The sequence below is a fragment of the Mytilus trossulus genome, chromosome 2, assembly GCF_036588685.1.
Source record: "Mytilus trossulus isolate FHL-02 chromosome 2, PNRI_Mtr1.1.1.hap1, whole genome shotgun sequence".
Lineage (NCBI taxonomy): Eukaryota > Metazoa > Mollusca > Bivalvia > Mytilida > Mytilidae > Mytilus > Mytilus trossulus.
This window is the reverse complement of record NC_086374.1, coordinates 67,111,331-67,134,974: the sequence shown is the minus strand read 5'-3', so window position 1 is coordinate 67,134,974 and position 23,644 is coordinate 67,111,331. Positions and strand designations below refer to the sequence as shown.

Below are 23,644 nucleotides of genomic sequence, written 5' to 3'. Positions count from 1 at the left end.
CTACGGCAATACTTTTTCAGCCACTAGGTGGAAATGGTAGGAAATGGACTAGGGTCCAATGGGCCAAAAGGTCCAGGTGGGACAACTCATAGTTTGTCTTCACCATAGGTCCGAACTTAGGTCTTAAGGGTCAACATGCCTACCCCAAATTTTCAAAAGTCTGTCAAAAATTCCCTACGGCAATACTTTTTTACCCACTAGGTGCAAATGATAGGTAAGAGTCTAAGGTCCAATGGGTCAAAAGGTCTAGGTGGGACAACTCATGGTTGGTCCTCACCATGGGTCCAAAGTTAGATTTAAAAAAAAATGCCGTACCCCAATTTTTAAAAGAGTGTAAAAAATTCCCTACGGCAATACTTTTTCAGCCACTAGGTGGAAATGGTAGGAAATGGACTAGGGTCCAATGGGCCAAAAGGTCCAGGTGGGACAACTCATAGTTTGTCTTCACCATAGGTCCGAACTTAGGTCTTAAGGGTCAAAATGCCTACCCCAAATTTTCAAAAGTCTGTCAAAAATTCCCTACGGCAATACTTATTTACCCACTAGGTGCAAATGATAGGTAAGGGTCTAAGGTCCAATGGGTCAAAAGGTCTAGGTGGGACAACTCATGGTTGGTCCTCACCATGGGTCCAAAGTTAGATTTAAAAAAAATGCCGTACCCCAATTTTTAAAAGAGTGTAAAAAATTCCCTACGGCAATACTTTTTCAGCCACTAGGTGGAAATGGTAGGAAATGGACTAGGGTCCAATGGGCCAAAAGGTCCAGGTGGGACAACTCATAGTTTGTCTTCACCATAGGTCCGAACTTAGGTCTTAAGGGTCAACATGCCTACCCCAAATTTTCAAAAGTCTGTCAAAAATTCCCTACGGCAATACTTTTTTACCCACTAGGTGCAAATGATAGGTAAGAGTCTAAGGTCCAATGGGTCAAAAGGTCTAGGTGGGACAACTCATGGTTGGTCCTCACCATGGGTCCAAAGTTAGATTTAAAAAAAAATGCCGTACCCCAATTTTTAAAAGAGTGTAAAAAATTCCCTACGGCAATACTTTTTCAGCCACTAGGTGGAAATGGTAGGAAATGGACTAGGGTCCAATGGGCCAAAAGGTCCAGGTGGGACAACTCATAGTTTGTCTTCACCATAGGTCCGAACTTAGGTCTTAAGGGTCAAAATGCCTACCCCAAATTTTCAAAAGTCTGTCAAAAATTCCCTACGGCAATACTTATTTACCCACTAGGTGCAAATGATAGGTAAGGGTCTAAGGTCCAATGGGTCAAAAGGTCTAGGTGGGACAACTCATGGTTGGTCCTCACCATGGGTCCAAAGTTAGATTTAAAAAAAATGCCGTACCCCAATTTTTAAAAGAGTGTAAAAAATTCCCTACGGCAATACTTTTTCAGCCACTAGGTGGAAATGGTAGGAAATGGACTAGGGTCCAATGGGCCAAAAGGTCCAGGTGGGACAACTCATAGTTTGTCTTCACCATAGGTCCGAACTTAGGTCTTAAGGGTCAACATGCCTACCCCAAATTTTCAAAAGTCTGTCAAAAATTCCCTACGGCAATACTTTTTTACCCACTAGGTGCAAATGATAGGTAAGAGTCTAAGGTCCAATGGGTCAAAAGGCCCAGGTGGAAAAATTTCACCATAGGTCCAAAGGTAGGTTTCTTTTATAAATTGTTAATTTTTATTTTCCGTGCCCACCATACATTAAGTACAACAAATAAACCTTTCGTATAATCAACTGTGAGCGAATTCCGCATGTTCAGAAGAAGAATCTTTTGTCAAAACAAATTTGTCTGACAAAAAAATAGCAAAGCACGAGTGCAATTTTCTATTCTCGGAATGCAAAACTATTGATACTTTTTAGGAACTATTTGACAGGATGCCGAGACTATGGAAAGCTATTTCTTACAATGTCACAAAATTGATTTCTTATGGAAAAGTCGATGTCATGTAACAACAATTTTGCCAGCATTTAAATAAGTACATAGCTATTTACTATTGTTTATACACTATTTAAAAGTGCGCGCAGCACGCTGTTTGGTATATGAAAAGCGAATTAAGTAATGAACAGGAAATTACATGTTATTTTGAAGAAAAAAACATAGTGTCTTCGGCTGCTCACTCTTATATAAAAACAGATTATTTTGTGATAATATGCTTGATAAAAACATTTAAAGTACGTTTGAATCTTATGCAACTTTTGGGTTTATAGACATATCTGAAAACTGGCTGCTAGCGAAGTGGCTGCTAGCGAGTGGCTGCTAGCTTGAGCCTGGTCTTTAACTTGTCATGATTAAACTGTCTACCAATTATCAAATCAATATTCTCAAATTTGAATTTAATGAAAAAAGTGCGGAAAACTGATTATTTGAGTGAAATTTCTAAGTCCAAAGACCACATATCTTCACACGATCAAATCAGATCTGGAACAAAATTCGAACTTGATCTGTAATTTGTCATGATAATACAATACATCAAATATCAAATCAATATCTTCAAGCACGAAGAAAACTGACTTTTTGACTAACTGAATGTTACGTGTACTTCCAGGGTACGTGAACAAATAGTTACGTGTACCTCTAGGAACGTGAACAAACTGTTACATGTACCTCTAGGAACGTGAACAACTGTTACGTGTACCTCTAGGAACGTGAACAAACTGTTACGTGTACCTCTAGGATACGTTAACAAACTGTTACGTGTACCTCTAGAAACGTGAACAAACTGTTACGTGTACCTCTAGGAACGTGAACAAACTGTTACGTGTACCTCTAGAAACGTGAACAAACTGTTACGTGTACCTCTAGGAACGTGAACAAACTGTTACGTGTACCTCTAGGAACGTGAACAAACTGTTACGTGTACCTCTAGGATACGTTAACAAACTGTTACGTGTACCTCTAGAAACGTGAACAAACTGTTACGTGTACCTCTAGGAACGTGAACAAACTGTTACGTGTACCTCTAGGAACGTGAACAAACTGTTACGTGTACCTCTAGAAACGTGAACAAACAGTTACGCGTACCTCTAGGAACGTGAACAAACTGTAACGTGTACCTCTAGGGTACGTTAACAAAGTGTTACGTGTACCTCTAGGGTACGTTAACAAAGTGTTACGTGTACCTCTTTGGTACATAAATGACATGTTACGCGTACCTCAGGGATACAAGAACGAAATGTTATATGTACCTCTAGCGTACGTGTGCGAACGTGTAAAAAAAGAATTATGAACCGAACGGCCATTCGTATTTCATTGGATATTCGTTAGGTCATTGATAACTTTCACAGGTTAAAACGATGTACATTTCGTCCATTTCTTCAATAATTATATACAAAACATTTATCACCTGGTAAATTCCTTACTGCACTTTTAATTTTTTATTGATATTTAAGTTTGGCACCGGAAAAGGACATATGATGTCACTAACTCGCGTTGATATGGATTTACAATAAATGATCATCAATTCACAGCTGTTGCCTCTTTATTATGCATCCGAATACTAGGTTAAATACCTGATAGACCCACTATATAAAAATACTTAGAGCTATGTCTATAATGTATGTCACATCTTTGACATGCGATTTGTGGATAAAAATCAGAAATTACTTTATGTCACATACCTACTTTATCTGATACATACCCATGTCAAAATGTTACTACTCGACTAGACGGAAAGGCATGCCGAACTTGCATGATCTACATTGTATTGTGCAAAGATAAGAAGAGTAGCAAGGACTGAGAAAGATGCATTATTTTAGTTAGATGAAATTATTCGTATCAATGTACATGACACTCCACTCACGTATACTTGTGCTCGACGTCAGGAATATCTAACAATTTCAAAATTTCTTAGCAATTATTTATTCACAACAAACATTGGTATGCATCTATATTTTGTCGAACAAGAACAATTATATTGCCATTTTGGTAACTCCTTTGATTTAGATGTTTTGTTGTTTTTTCTTCTACATGAACTTGATCTTTCAAAAGAAAATACGTATCTTCCATTACATATGATCATATTTCGTCTCAAATTTAGCCAAACAAAGATAGATCTTACTTTGCGTGAGCACATTTTGACTTAAGGTCACTAATTGGTCTTCAATGCACAAGTAATTTCCGCACGCGTTATTTACTAATTCAGAAACTTCTTGTTCCTTCTTTATTTAAATTTCAAAAGTCCGGAAAATGTATGTACCACCGGGCCCGTTTTACTGTAGGATGTGCCATTTTTTTCCTTTTTGAAGTTATTTAGACTTTCCACTTTTTCAGAGTTTCGAAAAATAAATGATTAGGCAAATAGATGGAATTCCAGACAAAATTCGAAATATTTTTCTTTGAAGCAAAGCAGCTGATGGACATCACATGTAAAGCAAAAAGTGATCAGATATTTCTGAAATTACCCATATTAAGGAGGGTTTGGCTGGGGTTAACAGAATACAAAATAATGGGTGCATAGTGCACAAAAATTAAAAAAAAGCAAAAACATGAAGAATAGAGAAAACCTATGATAGGATAAAGAATAATGAGAAGGGGGCTAAAATATAAAACATGGAAAATAATTTGCAAAATTTATCAACAACAGAAAAATAGCGTAAAAATAGAAGAAAACAGAATCGTAGGACTCCCATCCAGACCCTCATTTTAAATGAAGAAATAACAAATAATACACTTACCTCCCCCATTTCTCAGACAAATATAAGGAAAACGCCATAGGTTCCCTAATCCTACAATGTATCCAAGGACGGATAACAAGTATTCAATCTTCCTCGACCACACTCCCCTCTCTATAACTTCATTGTCAGACACAGAACTTTCACTGTCTTTGCTCATTTTGTTTTTTCCCTGCAATAAATCAGGTTCTCTATTAAACAGCGAGAAGTGAAATCATTCCCGCTTACGAGCCGCGTGCGATGAACACTGATAAAACTAAATATAAACGTAAACAAAGAATCGATTTAGACATGCATAAGTTATTTTGGCTTAAGTTATGCAACTAAATACGATCAGAATAGTATGAAATTTCCAGTACAACAAAAGGCTTAAGTTAGCAAACTTTTTTTTATATATACCTTAAAGTCCTTTAAATTAATCAGAATTATACAATATGAAAAAATAATTTATCAAAACGTATCAATAGTGAAAAAAGAACTTTATAAAGTTGCAAATCAAACACATTTTTCTAGTATTGCAAAACTATATGTTCTGTTTTACAACTTAATAAATATATTTTGAGTTTTGACTTACTTAGTATATGAAATCTTTAACCTTTGACAATTTGTAATAAGTTCGGCTGCACCGATATAATACTCGATTTTTACGCAAGCGCAAGAGTGCGATATATATATAGGATCATTAAAGTACTGTCTATGGTCTATATAAAAGACACTTCTTGTTTTGAAGTGTTTATTTTTTAATTCTACATTATTGTCAAAGACTTAAGTATACAGTCGTTACGTTATTAATCTGTTTATTTTCGATTTTTTAAACCGACATTTTTCATTGTATTAATGACTAATTTTACAACAGCATACCATTGTATTTTACAACGGTTATCAGGTTACCACATTTGAGTTCCGATTGACCTACTCAGCAATAAAGATCAATACACGCTGCGGCCAGTGCACTCTTTGAACTACAAACATCAAATTGCTTTTTAAACTAACATGCTCAGCCAACACCGTAACATCCATTGACAATAGATCTGAATCCAACAGAACTGGTACCCAACCGTATGATATATATATATGTGCATTATACATCTCAATCCGACAATATTTATTTGAGAAATATTTCTTTTTAGTTCCCATTGTTTATATATACCATAGATGTATTACATCTATGTATCCACTAAAAGCCTAGCATGAAGATAGCCATTGGTGTTGATAACCCAGAACTTGGATTTTCATCGAAAAGAGTGTAAAAAGGGGCATAATTTAATTTATTACTAGTATTCTTATTACAAATCAGCGGCGGGTCTATGTGAGGGGGTGAGGTGGGTGATGTAGAGGTCGTACTCCGACTTTTTTTTTACATCGAAATCGTTCTTTGATTGTGTATATGTTTTTCAGCAATTATGCCTTCTTTCCTTCTTTTTACCTCCCCCCCCCCCCCCCCCCCCCCCCCCGTGGATCCGCCATTATTTGTCACATAGACTGAAGACAGACCGAAGTACTAAATAACATGTCATAGAAAACTGTATTTTTCTTCTATTTGACTATATAAGGAGGTACGACCTATATGGTCTTTACAACGTAAAAAATCATCTTTATTGGTAGGACTACTTTTTCATAGACTAGTTCTGTGGTTCCACGATCAGAATATACAATTAACAGTGGCGGATCCAGAACTTTTCCTAAAAGGGGGGGGGGGGGCTGACTGACCTAAGGGGGCCCTCTCCACTCATGCTTCAGTGATTTCCTATATAATCAACCAAATTTTTCCCACAAAAGGGGGGGGCGGCCCCCCAAGGGCCCTGCCCTGGATCTGCTTATGATTAACATCGATCCCCTCCCTACTTTTGTAAAATATAGTTAAAGTCAGATTTGTGAATCGTTGAATGTATGTATACACTACTTGACCAACTTTAAGGCTATTTGGAGCATGACATATGGTAGGGTCAATTCATCATCTGTTGACGACCTTATGATGACCTCTGGATGACATATTTGTTGTTTTATTGTTTCCTTGAAGTAAAATATAACTAACGTTTTCTATTTTCGACAATAGATGTCAGAGGATCTGGACAAAAAATAGAGAATAATGGACAAATTCTATCGAAATGGTCCGAAAATAAGTGAAAAATAAGACAAAATATGAAAAAAAAGATAAAAAAAAAAAGATAATAAAGGGGGGGAGTGCTAAATATAAAACAAAGGAGAAAAATGTTAAGAATACAAAAATGAAAGGCCCCCATCTAAACCCTCATTACAAGATTATGATACAACAAATGATGAAAATGTTGTCTATCAATTGATTTAAATAATCTTTAACCTTTTGCAACGTTTAGTTTATATATATAGCTGACCTATCATGTTAAAAAATATGTTGACTGATACTTAATGCAATCGTTCAACACAGCAGTTCGCCCTACTTATATAACAAATGTGGGAATCTATTCAGAATGATGAATGATGAAAATGTTGGGTTTTTTTTATGATAAAAGATTGTTCCATCAGATTTAAATGATATTATTGAATATCTGATTTAAAAAAAAAAGATCAAACAGATATGCGAGTAGCCACAAGATTTCCAGGATCATTGTGGTACAATGTGAAAATTGGCTTTTTGCCTCGCTGAAATAAAACTAGGTCATGTTATTGTGACCTACTCAGAGATGACCTATCTGTTGAAATAGCAATAAAATGAGTCTTTTCCAACATTGGCACAATGATAAGAGTGTGTTATACAATACAAAAGTATTGTATTCTATTGGCGCTTAGTAGTCTCCAACAAAGTATTTGAATACAAATTTCAAATGATTTACATTTACTACAATACCATCAGATCTTTGCCCTCTATCAGAAAATGTAGTCCAACTAATTATGTTTAAATGAAGTTAGTATAAACAAAAATCAAAGAAAGCTTCGTTTGAATGGTTTTGCACTAGTAATTTTGGGGCCCTTTATAGCTTGTTGTTCGGTGTGAGCCAAGGCTCCGTGGTGAAGGCCGTACATTGACCTATAATGATTTACTTTTTTTAAATTGTCATTTGGATGGAGAGTTGTCTCATTGGCACTCACATCACATCTTCCTATATCTATTCGAACAAATTATGTTTAAATGTTGATGTATTTTTTAAGAAAACAATTTGCCTTTGCTTCTAGTTTTGCTGCCAGCAACATGTACGCTATCGTATCGTTTGAATAGAGAGAAAAACATGATCTGCATATTGAATGGATAAAATAAATATGAAAATTATTTACAAGATAAGTTTCCCTAAATAAAATCTAAAATATATTATATATAACAAATGTATCATATAAAAATCCTCAACGAAATTGTATCTTGTGAACTAAATATATAACCACTGCTTATAAACTGAATTGGATGTTGGACGTGTACTGATTAATATTTTAGCCTTAGATGCAGGAATGTTTTATAAGAAGTAACGGTTATTAGCTCTGGAAAAAAATGACAACAGCATGATATATATTGCATGCGTCAAAATCGAACTAGCTGTTTGTTACTGTGATTACTCTCAGATCTGTATACGTAATGTCTATTGTTGTTGTAATGTTCAAGTACCCGGTCACGTCCACTCTGTTTGTTAGATGTGTTTCTGTATGTGTCCATCTGATGAGTAAACAGATATAACAAGATGTGGTGGGAGTGCAAATGAGACAACTCTCCATCCAAGTCAAAAAAACTAAACCACGTGCTGTAGTTCAAAGTACGGTCTTCAACATTTCAACACGGAGCCTTGGTTCACAACGAACAGCAAGTCTTTTTTTTCATATATATGTGTTTTTTGTTCATTGTTTTGTACATAAATTAGGCCGTTAGTTTTCTTGTTACAGTTGTTAAATACATGACTATATGGTATGGGCTTTGCTAATTGTTGAAGGCCGTACGGCAACGTAAACTTTTTTTTATTTCTGTGTTATGTGGTCTCTTGTGAAGAGTTGTTTCATTGGCTATCGTTTTATTTTTTATATTTACTCTTCAGGTATAAACGACAGATTTAAAAATAAAATAGAAATGAAAAGCTATACTTTACAAAAGTAGGGGAGGGTGTTGATTCTATAAAGGCCTTACCGGCTTGACCCAAACCACAACAATAGTCCTATAAATTTATGCTAATTAAGGATGTAATTAGATGAGGTTTTGGAATAAGTGTCAAATGTTCGGACTCCTTGGTGTTTTCCATACGATACAATGTAAAATATTTTACCCATAACACTTATTTATCTTTTAACAAAAGACTAAATAGCTCATAAAAGGTCATATGACAAAATTTAGGCAGATTCTTGATTTTCTTTCTTTTGATTTAATACCAAAATAATACCAATGCAAATATTAGGTATAAGCTCGAGTCAGCCTTTTCCCGCCTTATTTTATCAATCAAATATCTCGAAAGGGAGCTCCATGACCTATAAATATTTAACTTATTTTGATCCTTTACTAATACCAGAGACATATAATACATATTGTATTATATGTCTCTGCTAATACTCTTCCAGCTTAAAGTATCAATTTTGAATTCTTGATTTATTTAATTTTACCTTAAGTACATCCTTAAAGATAATATAGATTGCCGAGAAGATGTCTGTTACAATCACCACCTTTGTTCGTTGAGTATTTCTATCCTCTTTTAATTAAAAACAAAACAAAAAACAAACCAGACAGAGCAAACGAACAAAAAAACCAACATTCTTATTTGTTCATTTTGGAAACTAAACGTATTTATATTATTTTCAATCTTACATACTATTGTATGTATCGAAACTCATTTCTTTTTTTTCTTTTCGTTATAATATGTTTCTGGGGAAAATACACGCCTTGACCAACCAAAGTCGTTTATTATGTAGTCTCGTCACATACTATATGCCATTATTCATTTCTCCTCTGAAATTAAACTGTTACAAATGCTCTTTTATGTAAAATAATACAGTATAAACAGTTTCATATGATTATAAAGTACACATTATTTCTACTCTGATATTTATTTATATACTAGTACTAGAATAAGTAAAAAGTACATGTATACACGTTCCATAAATAAGTAAATTAAATTTGTTTGAAGATGCTCATACCTTTCTCTCTTTTATGCCTTATTGGTCTGCTAATTTGTTTTAATCCCAGAAATAAAGTTAATGAATTAACACCAAAAATTATCTTCATACACTTGAGTTCAAATTAGGACTGCACTGTTCCCAAAAGGCACCAATAACCTAATGTTGTTGATCAGTCAGTGTAATCATATGTGACCCGCTACGACATGTTCAGGCTTATGTAGGTAAAATGTCATTGTGAAAATCACGTCAAATTAAAGTAGATAAACACAGGATTACTCATACCATACTGATATCAATTTCTGCATGCTTTTAGCATACTTAACAGATTCAAGCTAAAGCTCAATGACTAATCGTACACGTCAACATGGAGATGGTCAAAGCTGTATATTTTACAATTTAAAATCTCTGTATCAAAAACAAGAAATTTTAGTAAATATCTTTATCTTGTGTATTTTTTCCATTGAGCCGATTCATTGACCGTCACAGATTTAGTAAATAACTTTTTTCTTTCAATTGGTTCATTGACCGTCACATTTTCTAATGGATATTTAATGTTCAAACCTTTTTTGTGTCAATACAACCTCACCATGTAGTATGTATAACATAGGAGCAGTCAATAATTCAATTCAAACGTTATTGTCATATAAATCAACATATATATGATATTTGACTTAAATAAATAAAATATAAGAATACAGTTTTACGACTGTGATAAAGTGTAACGGTTTTTAAAAAGAATATCTAAATTGTATTTGAATAAGATTAAACGTTTTTCAAGTAGTTTATTTTATTCGGTTTTTCATTTTTGCTATCTGAACTGTAATGTGTTGTTTTTTTCAATTGCAATTAATATCTTACTCTTTAAAGACAAGGTCATACATGTATTTATTTAATACCCCTCTATTTTACTAAAAAAAAAATATACCAACGGGCTACCTCGAATGGAGTTTAAAGTGTTCACAAACTTCTCTTATGGTGAAGGCGACATGAACTGATAAGTACAGAATATTGAATTAATGAATTCGAAAAGATCAGTAAATAATAAACAATATTATATAAAATGTTTATAACATTTCTTACACTATCATACAAGCATAAAGAATATCAACGCGTTTTTACAAAGTTGTAACACCTCAATAAAAGACGGTCTCCCATCATATCTTATTTCAAAGGCTTTTTACTAAATGAAAATGACAGCAACTGTAATAGTTATTCATGCGTTCAATGTGTTTGAGCTTTTGATTTCAGTGCCATTTGATTAGCAACTTTCCGTTTGAATTTTCCTCGGAATTCAGTAATTTTGTGATTTTACTTTTTAATTTCCTTTAGAATTCAAATGTCTTTCAAGGGATCAGGCTGATCATTTAAATAAGAAGATATTTTTACTATATTCAAGTTTGTAAACCACTTGAAACTGCATGGCATGTGGTTTAGAGACATGTACATACATACATCCCGTTTAAAAAAATACATATATAAAAAGTTGCCTTCTGACACGTTTTATCTTTGTAGGTCGTCTGGCGCACACATTTTCAATCGAGTTTGTGTACAATTCCCTTCGAAATGCATTGCATCCAGTTTAAACTAGAGTTTTGATTTAAAGTGCAAATTATAGCTTTGTATAAATTTAATCTGGTACGCTTGTGTTTACTCAATAAATTATGTCCCAGATTAAATACATTTGCGCCAAAAAACATTATTTTTTAATGCTAGGAATCGTCTGCAACGTTGCGGTCAAATGTTCTATCACGTTCAAAACTCATGTCATACAAGAAATTGATTGAGAACCTGCCATGGAAAATTTCAGAAAAATTTGACCTATTTGGTTAAACAAATAGTTCTTTTCGTTTATATTAAAAAAAAATCAGTGTTTTCGGTAATAAACAAGTCGGCATTAAGTACATAATATCCTGATGATAATTATATTCAAAAAGATTTTTATTTCAACACATTGTTGAGTGTTTTGTTTCAGTAGATAATGGAAACTATGCAATTAGTAAATTTTAGAGTAGGTATCCCAATAAGTTTGGATGTAATAATCACATATTTTTGTATATACACGGTCACCGAAAACTTTATTAATGTAGAGCCCAGGTGGTCGTGTGGTCTAGCGGGACGGCTGCAGTACAGGCGATTTGGTGTTACGATATCACAGTAGCATGGGTTCGAATCCCGGCGAGGGGAGAAATTTGCGAAAGAAAATTAACAGATCTAACATTGTTGGGTTGATGTTTAGACGAGTTGTATATATATCATATATATATGTGTGCGTGTTAAAAATTTTCCGTTTCACACAGTCATTTTTTCCGGGTCAGTGTCGTTGGTCATATTTGACAATTGATTTATAAATCTGTCAAATGTAGCTTATATTTATCATTAATATATAAGCAAACAACAACAAACTATTTATGTATTGAAAATGTGGGCATCCCACGAGGCAGTGAAGTTGGTATACAAATGTAAAATTTACATGTAAAGTGCTTATATTTCATAAAATTTATACAAAAATGGTAGACGCAGAGCACTGGCACAGAGCTATTAAATTTTATTTCAATATGCCAACGATTGATGTATGAATAGTATTATTTACAATCATGAATTTGATATAACTCAATAATTTAATAAGGATTTTCTTATCCCAGGCATAGATTACCTAAGCCGTATTTGGCACAACTTTTTGTAATTTTGGATCCTCAATGCTCTTCAACTTTGTACTTGTTTGGCTTTATAAATATTTTGATATGAGCGTCACTGATGAGTCTTATGTAGACGAAACGCGCGTCTGGTGTACTAAATTATAATCCTGGTACTTTTGATAACTAATTAATATCTTTGATTTGATAACTGTAATTAAACGTACTTTGACCTATAATGATTTTACTTTTACAAAGTGTGACTTCAATTCAATTCTTTATTTACTTTAAACAATACAGTTTATCAGTATAATATGCATAAATATACAGTTTACAAGTTGTATAGCGTTAACATACACATAAATAACAAACGTCAGAAATATCAGTTACATATTATACAGTTTGTGAGTTTCATACTACCTATAATAAACATATAGATCTTAAATATTATTCCTGCACTTAAATGCATAGAGTAAGTACTTTCCTAAATTACAGAGTTCCTTAGTGTTTTCAACAGAAAGCAATTGTACTAATTTATAAGTTGACGGTCTAGTCCAATAATATTTCTTGATAAACTTTTTACGTATATCATTATAATTTGTACATTGTAAAATAAAATGAAATTCATCCTCTACTACATTTTTATCACACACAATACACATTCTACTATTTATACTTATTCCATAAAAACGACCAGTTTCAATGCATAGATTATGTGAAGACAGGCGAATTCTCGTTATCCATTTACGAGCTATTACAGGAATACATTTTTGTAAATAAAATTGTAATTCTACATTTGACACAATAAACTTATATAATCTACACTTTGGTGATGTTTCAAGCGTAAAATGCAACTCTTGTTTAGCTTGATCATATATTCGTTGTTTGGTTAATTGTAAAAATGAACTATCCAAACAAAGTACCCATTGGTTGTCCCAATAATAATTCATACCAAGATCATATAAAATTGTTTTAATACAAGTGGCCCAGTTTTTACATTTATTGCTATTTGCTACTAGTTCTTTGTAACAAGACTTTATAATACAATTTTCACTACCGTGAATTTTAGTCCATAATTTGAGCATCCTAAAATTTCGCTCATATAACAATGGAAATCTTCCTAATTCATAATATACCATTACATTAGAAGTGGATCTCTTGACACCTAGTAATGTTTTACAATAGTCCAAATGAACTTTTTCTACATTTGGTGCTCTATGAACACCCCAAACTTCACAAACATACATTAAAATACTACATACATAAGTGTCAAATAAACTTATAGAAGTAACAGTGTTCAGGTATAAGGATAATGCCTTTTTCCTCATACTAAACATAGCTTTCCTGCCTTGTTCAGCACAGTGGTTTTGAGTAATATAAAATTTACAATTATAATGAAATAACACACCCAGATAACAAAAATGATCTACAATATCTAATGGTTTACCATTATAAATCCATGTCTCAGTAAGACTAATTTTCCCACCTTTACGAAAAACTACTATCTTTGTTTTTTTGGTGTTAACTGAAAGACCCCATTTCTCAGTATAACCAGATAAAGTATTTAACATATTTTGTAAGCCTTGGATTGATTCTGACATCAAAATCATATCATCAGCATACATTAATAAAAAAAAGTGTTATGTCCTGAAATTCAAGTCCACAGTTACCATTAATAATAAATTTATTCTCAAAGTCATTGACATAAAATGAAAATAAAATAGGGGAAAGAACTTCCCCTTGCATTAAGCCAAGATTATTAGAAAAGTATTTTGAATTAAATCCATCAAATCTAATACAAGATCTTACATTGTTATACATTGATTTTAAAATATTAAGCAATTTCCCTCTGATTCCTAATTTAGAAATTTTGTACCACAAACATAGACGATCAACTGTATCAAACGCTTTTAAAAAGTCAACAAAGCAACAGTATAATCTATTACCTTTACAAAAAGAATTTTGTATGACAGAATATAAACAAAACACAGCATCTACTGTACTGTAACCATTACGGAAACCAAATTGTGCATCAGATAAAATATCGTTCATTGATGCCCATTTTAATAATCTACTATTCAAAATAGTAGTGAATAGTTTACCTAGATTGCTGACAAGACTTATACCACGGTAATTTGCTGGGTCGTTCGCATCCCCGGATTTAAATACTGGCACTAGAATAGCATCAGACCAAGTGGACGGAAAATATCCAGAGCTCAAAACGGCATTGAAAATAGTACATATATAAGGCAGCACAAGGTCCTTAAACTCAATGAAAAATTCGTTTAACAAACCATCTGGACCATGGCTTTTCTCGCGTTTTAAGTCATGTATTGCTTTAATAAGTTCATCAATGGTTATATCCATATCCAGTTCTTCAAAAATACACACATTATCTGGCATTTCTGGTCTACTGTTGTGCTCTTTACTATCAGATACTAGAGTTTTGAAATATTTAAAAAAATCAGTTACTGTTAGATCACTGTTGACCTTTCTCCTTTTTTTGAATACAGAATAAAATTTCTTAGGATTGTTCTTCCTTAACTTACAAAGGGTTTCACCTTCTTGTCGCATATATATACGTCTACGTTTACGTTTATAATCTTTATATGTCTTCTTCACACGATTTAATTCAATATGGTTTTTCTTTGATTTATTTTCATTAAATATAGATAAAGTTTTGCAGTAATTAACATAAAGTTCTTTACACTGTATATCAAACCAAGGCTTATCAATATGCTTATAGTTCTGTTTATGATTTCGTTTCATTTCAGTACCACTTTTCTGACTTTGTTGAAAAAATGGCGCCATAATGTCAATGAATTGATGGGTAAAATCGTTCACACATGAATCCATTTCATCCTGAGACTCAGCTTCTATATTCTGGAGTGTCGATTTTATATTGTCAGAGTTTATTAAAAGTGCATTACGACACATATCCTTATATTCCTCATTCCATCGAAACAATTTGGATGCTTCAGCATCCACAAAATTGGACTGTACACCATTACATTTAATAGAAAAATTAGTCTTGAATTGAATATGCAAGGGTGCATGGTCACTGTATGTAGTAAAATTACAAGTTATGAATTTTGACACAATGTCGAAATTACTTGATCTAGTTAATAAATAGTCTATTACGCTCATACCTTTTGGACCACTGTATGTATAATCATTAGCGAGACTACCTTCATGGCGGCCGTTAAGAATTCGGAGACCACTACATTTACAAAGGTTGATGAGTTTTGTTCCATAGTCATTAGTTCCAGGATCAGGATTACTCCGGTCTGGCAAAGTCTCGTCAGCAACATAAGCAAACAATTCACCAACCCTATCTAAAATACTATCATGTAATAAATCATTTTCTACAAAATCATTTAAATGAGCAGTTCTTGCATTAAAGTCACCAAAAACAAAAATATTCGGACATTCATCAGAGTACTTGATGATTTGTGCTTCCAGTTCATAGAATAAGTCCACATCATGTACCTTGAAAAACGAAGATCTATATGGTGGTAAATATACATTACAAATTATATAGTCATTTTCAGTACCAGTTAGTTCTTTAGATATTTTAACCCATACAAATGTTTCATACGATATTTCAATTATTTTCACATATGAAGCAATAGATTTTTTAATCATTACAAAGAGACCACAACCTTGTTTATATTTCTTTTTTGACAATGGGATTGCTTTACAAATAAACTCATCAATTTCCACATCACATGTATTATTTATCCAACATTCTTCTAAAAACACAATATCATAAGTGCATACAAAATTTTTAAATTTTACATCTTTAATTTTCGCCTCAAACCCACCATTCACATTCCATGATAAACATTTGATATTTGTAACTGAAATTTCCGACGGATCCTATGCCGTGATCATATCACTATGAATTTCACTACCGGCGGCAACGGTATCATTTTCAATATTTACAGACTCACTTGTTTGTTTTTTAAATTTCCTCTTTTTAGCATTTTCAATGGCCACTTCAATTGGCCCACCTGAATAAAATACATCTCCAATAACTAATTTATCACGAATTAACACTGCCTTAACATCAGCTTCTCTAGCTTTTTTTAACAACGGAATAAGGGATTTTCTTTTATCCACCACTGACTTTGGGTACTGATCCGTAATTGAAATAGACTCCCCCTTTAATTTGTAACTATTCTTTCGAATACCATCACGTTTTTGCCTATCGTTAAATTTTACCAGAATTGGCCTCGAACGCTCCTGCCCAATATCATGTTCATTTGACGGTTCAGCCTTCTTTCCAAGTCGAAATGCAGCTTTTATACAAAGATCATCATGGATCGCCAGGTTAAATTCACACAAATGTTTAACGAGATCAGCGCAATTTTCCTCTGTCACCTCTTTTATACCGTGAAATAATAAATTGTCACGCATTGATTCGCGCTGGATTGTTTCTAAATCACTGTTTAACCTTTCATTTGCTTTGGCAATTTTATTTAAGTTTTCTTTGGATTCAACTAGATTTTTTGATTCGGTTTTCATGGAATTAAATTCTTTACGTAGTGACGCACAGTCGTAGGTAAGTTTCTTCAAATCTGATTCCACTTTTTTGTTTGTTTTTTCGTGCATTTTTATGTTCTCTTCAAATGATTTCGAAATGAAAGATTGACTATTTTCTACCTCATTTACACGCTTGGAGAGATGAACCATATCACTTTTCATATCGGTCACTTTTCGGTCAATATTAGTTACATAGCTTTTAATGTCATCAATACTGTTCATTTTTACTGATAACGCATCAAATTTAGACATTAAATCAGTTGCCCATAATGGAGGGCTAACTACCGGTGCTGGTGTATGGCATGGAAAAAAGGGGGGTACCATCTGCGATTGCTGGGTTGGTGAAGTAACAAAAGGAGAAGCCATCATTTGCATAGGCATGTTTTGATAGTTACTAGTCATATTGTTCATATTATTCATGTAAGGCTGGCTGGACATGTTATTGTTCATTGGAAATGTTTGTTGTGAGTATGTAATGGCGGACAAATCAAACACACCCACGTTTGGCTCGTTTTTATCCTTGCTTTTAGTTCGTGATTTCTTTTTCTTTGGTTGACAGGACTCTTGTGGTGAAGCCATTTGGGACTAACAAACCATTTAAATACCATAATACCGCTCAGAGTCTTCTATAATAGTTACTGTCTACATTTTTTACGGAGCCGGTGTAAACAAACTGCCATACAACAAGGGAGATAATCAACTTCTGGATGGGTTGTCTCATTGGCACTCGTACCACAATTTTATATATATCTATTGAATAAGGATTGATTATATATACAGTTTAGATATAGAGCACTATGATGTTTTGCTTGGTTCTTTTATTCTGTGGGATATGTAGGTGGATCCCTCGCTGACGTCATCTGAATGGATTTAGAATAATTTTGAACTTGAATACAAGACCTACATTTGAAAACTTAGTTGCTATTTTATCACGTTGAGAATATCTAATCTTATCTTAGAACAACTATTCGCCTTCCACTTTGGCGCAAAACTATGTCCCCTCCCTCCAAAAACCTTCCCACTTTTTCCTTGAAAAAGAATAATTTTGAAAACAGAAAATGAGAATGCAAGATGTCATTGGCTTACTTCTAGTCTATATGACTATATACTATTGTTTTTTTTCTTTGTTTCTTGTAAAATGGCCACTTTTCAGGCAATTCATAAGCCACGAGTTTAACAAGTATTGTGTCACTTGATTATTGTAAAAAGTATCGAGGAAATATGTTTGAAGTACAATTGAAGAAAACATTGAACTTATATACTTACATGTATTTAAAATCGAAGACCTCAAATTAAAATTTAAGAATATGAAAACGACATAGTAAACGACAAAGGCGGACTTGTGAGGGGTATGCATTTTTCGTCTTATCTAAAACAGCTGGGATGAAAAATAGTTATCCCATTTGGACTTGGTGTGTAAGTGTAAGATCACCCTCTGGCCTCCGGCAATCGGGGTGATCTTACACTGACACACCATGTACTCGTGGGATAACTATTACTGAAGGCTTAGAATGTTTACACGTATCACTCCAAACTTTTGCATGCCAGGGTGGCTCTCTTTTAAAATCCTGTATTCGCACCTGAGTAGTTTGAAAAATAAGGAAATCAAAGGTTTTTTGTGACCTGTTTAGCAGACGACAGAGTTTGGGAAAGTATTTTCAAGAAAGTCCAATGTGATTTTTAATCACAAGCCTCTTTAAATTAAACTTAAAAAGTGTGTTTATTAAACTATCATCACGTATAGGTATTTTGTTATATTGTTATTACATGCATCATATTACACCAATCTTTACACTTTTAAGTATACCCATTTATGCATTCAGCTACTACATTACAATAAGCATTGCAAAAGTGCCGCGTAAGCAACTGATTATGTAAGTAACCCCTGGCCAAAGAACTGACACACTGTTCACTCAGATAGTAACACATATGAATGGAGTCAGAAATCTGTCTTGCAGCAAGTCACATAAAAACTAATCTTCCCCAAATAATCCAAAACTTTAAACTTATTTGAATCTAAATAGTAAACAATTTTAATAGTGAGACGAGATCCAACACCAAAGAGGTAGACATTAAATTCCAAAAAAAGTCATTACAAAATGAGTCAACAGGTCAAATAACACAACAGAACGGTTTGGGAGTACTCGCAGTCACTGAAATCTAGTTAAAACAATTAACAATAAAAAAAAAAATCATGCATCGCAGACTAAAATCAATCAAAAGAGGTTCTATCGTAAGGATTTAACTTTAGTAAATTTTACCCTTAGACCACAAAATTTCTCATTCGTAAATAAGACCTGATTATTTTACTCGTTGCTCAAGTTTAATAAAAAAAAAAAAAGAATAGACAGGAAAAGGTTCTTCGCCTTATTAGTCTGGTATATCAGACAACAAAACACAATTAGAAATTAAACATAGATTGTTGACACAGAGAAATGACATGTTTCGTCATTTTATAAATTCAATATTACAATTCAAATATATATAATATGTAAAACAAACAAAGTCAATGAACCAGTACTGAAGGTAAGGCAAAAAAATCACCATGTAAATGAGAAATACGATCGCGTATAATGTAAACCAATACAATAGACCTCTCAAAAGTGGAACCCTCCAAACAACCTAAACACAAAGTTAGCTTGTAAACTGTGCAGAAGTTTATTTTTCTTCTTTTGGTATACAATATTCCATCGACATTCAATGATTACATACTGTTCGCATACGTGGACTATTCACACAATTTTACGCCAATCTATACATAATACAATTAAAGTGCAATGACAATATCAAATTCCAAACGAATCAAAGTCATAGAACCATGATGATGGAGGGAGTAGAATAATCTCCACGAAAATATGATGTGCCAATGATAATAAAACTGCATACTAAATATTAGTGGCCTATCAAAAGTGGTCCCCCATAAGTTGATCAAATCACAAACGTTGTTGGCGCCCCCGCCAGAAACATCACTGCTAATTTCAATTTTTCGACCTCTTCGTAGCGAGACAAAACCCGTCTCGAATAATGGTCGCAGTAATTGAAAGATGTAAGGTCACGCCATCCTTACATTCTTCGACTTGTTTTTTTTGTATGCACTATTTGTATTGGTTTAAAAAATTCATGCTATCTTTTATCTTCAAAAGTTTCATATATATTCTCACCTTGAACAAGTCGTGCAGTACAGTTTTCTAATCTTTAAATGAAAACAATAACAGGAAACACACAAGTAAAGCAGATTTATACTATAATGCCTAAGTAGATTTTGTGAGGGGGACAAACCCGGTAATATTGTACTAATATATGTATTGTACTAAAAGCGCGGAAATCACTACGTGATCCGTGTAAACTCGTCAGTCATTAACATGCATTTATTAGCTAAGGTCATCATATTCTTATTCACCAAGCTCAATCGGATATTAATTATTCGATAAATAAAACAACACATAAATAGGATAAGTGTGCCTTCAGGTGTAGAAGCCTTAAATATTAATTTCATTCAAAGCTCTTCAAGCTTAAGTCCTTCACTATAAATGCAGGCAAGCACACAACCAAGCACGTAATATAATAGAATTCACAATCAAAATCTATCTACAAAAGAGGAAAAATACTTATTGATATATCTTAATACTATTACCCACATTTAATAACAATTATCAACTCAAAAAGGATGGATGGCTGGATAAACATAATAACAAACTGAATATACTGAGTATAAACAAAAAAAAATGTTTACAGTGAAAAAACACTTGATAGTTATTAATTAAGTCATGTGACCAATAACTTTATCAGATATAGAGTATATCATGGCATTTTTCATATCAGAAACCTTATCAGATAGAAAATACAAGCCCTGCAATATCGTATCAAATGGGAGATATATATTCCATATGCAAGCGCCACTGGAATGTTGCTACACAGGAATGAACAGTTCACAATTTGGAGGTTGAAATCATATCTTCTTTCGTTAAGTTTTGTTTTGAATCGACCCGTATTATCAATTTCAAATGTAAGTCAAGATATGACGCAGACTTAACTTTATATGTTGTGTTGTACCCTCTATCCCAAGTACAATGCCATAGATGCGCTCAACATGGTCACCCCCGATATTGAATTATTCAGTAAGAGAACATCATCTTTGTAATGAAAAGGTAAAGTTAAAAGATACTGCTAACTTCTTTTCTTTCTTTCTAAGAAGTTCCTGTATAAAATCAGTCTTTAAGGCTTATAAAGGAACAAGTCGGAGGGACATAGTTTGATCTCATATGAACGTCGATTGTTTATTGAAAAACACGTCCCCCTAATATACTTTAAAAACTTGGAAAAACTTGTTATCATTAAATTCAATATGGGGTGAGAGCATATATACCGTATTACGTCACTAACACACTATGTAATGAATTTATATGACCGACGTGTAAAATTTAGACTAGTGACCTATATAAGTATATTGTGTTTGCCGTACCCTAGTATACGTTTGTTTTTGTCACCAACTCCACAACCAAACATGCATGATGCATTTTTCAGTTAATCCAAGGCAATTGATGTACCATTAATGTCAAATGATTTTATTCCATTATAACTTCTGTAAACCTACTTTCTGATCGGTTTGTAGAAAAGTTATTCCCGCGTCGACTTTACTTATCTGCTGATATTTGCCTCTTATGTAAACCCCTTCCAATTCCTTCTCTTTATCCATACCAGTAAACAGACCAATACTTGTAATTGTCCCGCAAAAACGACTTGACTAACGAAGGTTTCTTACTGATACCGTACTTTGTCATTCTAATGTGGGAACCATTGCCATTGTTCATTCGAAATCCCTTTCTCCATTTTAGGTGTTAGTCCATTACTTTTACCTTAAAAAAAATGGACGCCGGCCGTTTCATTGCAACACCAGAGATCTATATTTAAGTTAGACTGGGATGAAACTTTTGTGGGGTCTTCATCAAATGAAAGATCAAAATAAATACCTTCATCATGGAGGTAATTCAAGACTAACACATATAAGAATACGATTGATTTCCAATGAGACACCTCTCCATTAGAATGGACGTCAAGCTGGTCCATTGGAGACCAAATGCCGAATAAGCTATAATAAAATAGATTTAAATCATCCCTGTTATTTGCATCGGAGTGAAGGTGAACCAATAAGATTAATTCTGCTTCCACCTGACATGCAGTGCATATGCGACAAATTTGATTGATTCAGAAATAAGTATCTCTCTTGAAGAAAAAAATTAGTCAAAAACCACTTTTAACAGTATAAAAAAATCCAGAGTTACCCCTCTTTGTATAGAAACGCAAAGCTTTTATTGTATGCATGCTACGTTTTGAAATCCTTTACATCATGTGTCTATTTGTTTTTGATCACATATCGTTGTCAATATTTTGGGATTTTATGCGACTGTCTTACAAGTGAGAGGTTCAGCTAGTTATGAAACCAGAAATAATTCACCTTTTTTTACATACGAAATTGAATGTAACAAGTCAGGAAAATGATGGTTGGTGTACAATCGTTTGATGTGTTAAAGCTTTTGATGTTGCTATTTGTTGAGGGACGTTCTATTTTAAAGTTTCATCGGTGTTCGTGATTTTTGTGATTTTACTTTCCATTATATAGAAGCATCACTATGAGTTGTGGAGTGAAGTAAGGCATACATTTAGCAAACTGTATTGACACAGATTTAATGTAAGCATTTGCAAAGCCTGGTCGTTTCACTTTTATTACGTCATCAAAAAATGGTTCCTTGCATTATACCAATCAAAGTATATACGAATGTTTTTTCAGCGCTTAATCAAATGCATTGAATACCTTAGACGTATTCGGCACAACTTATGTGTTCTCAATTCTCTCCGATTTTGTACTTTTTTCGGTTTTCTAGCTATTTTGATATTGATATTAGAACAAATATGCAATGTTTGTTTGCACATGTATTTTCAAATGAAATCAATTTGAAATACTTTCAACAACAGTTGCAAATGAGTTGTTTGATCTTTTTCTTCTAAATGTCAAACGGTAAAATATAACATACTTATTAACATTATGGCATGTGCCATATAAGCTGATTTTTGTGCCATTACAGGACACCTATGGACTCCTCAAAGTCTTGATGCACGGTTTAGTTAACGTGCAGACTGATATTTTCTATTTTTAAATTTTTACAAGGGCGTTTCTATTTTACATTGACTAAAAGCAGAAGTAAGCACTTTTGCAAATAGCTGATGAGGTCGCCTACTTTTAGGAAGTTAAAAATTTCACTAATCGTTGCGATAAAGGTTTATAGGCGTATCGTGATAAAAACTATACTCTAATTAAACGCCTGTTTGTCATATTAGTTCCCCCAAAAATTGCTTTAAATGATTGGCATGCTCGATAAAGCAAAACATTTATAAATGCATTTGTATTTTTTACAATCAATATGATAATCGGCTTTTATGATTGAAGGAAATTAAGGAATTAATGATTGCGGTAAAGTGTAAAAACATTCAAATTATAACCCAATTGTATAAATAGTTTTATGTGATAGTTTTAAATGACATACTGATTGCTCTTATAAACAGAGTTTTTAAAACAATTGCAGAAAAAGGGGGAAAAAATCAACATTATATCCCTTTTTATAGAACGTTTTCATAGACAAACAATAACGCATCTTGAAAAGTTTAATTTCGCTTTGATTTATTTTGATGATTTTCTTCCCTCAGTAACCGCCATTTCCTAGTGATC

At 33.3% G+C, this 23,644-nt stretch overlaps 1 protein-coding gene across 4 annotated transcripts in view; it reads right to left on the bottom strand.

Annotated features, from left to right (window-relative positions):
• LOC134707845 (sodium-dependent proline transporter-like) overlaps positions 1 to 20,099 on the bottom strand; it is a 109,047-nt gene extending 88,948 nt beyond the window's left edge. Inside the window, exons 1-2 of one of the 4 annotated variants that reach the window (XM_063567938.1) lie at positions 20,082 to 20,099; positions 4,682 to 4,850 (exon numbers count right to left, since the gene is read on the bottom strand). In XM_063567938.1, the coding sequence (XP_063424008.1) occupies positions 4,682 to 4,838 (157 nt within the window). In that variant the 5' untranslated portion in view covers positions 4,839 to 4,850; positions 20,082 to 20,099. Of the gene's footprint in view, positions 1 to 4,681; positions 4,851 to 5,077; positions 5,095 to 5,252; positions 5,342 to 9,760; positions 9,968 to 20,081 lie in introns of those variants that run through there. The other 3 variants (XM_063567935.1, XM_063567936.1, XM_063567937.1) reach the window with 3 other exon arrangements.
• Between the last annotated feature and the right edge of the window lie 3,545 nt (positions 20,100 to 23,644).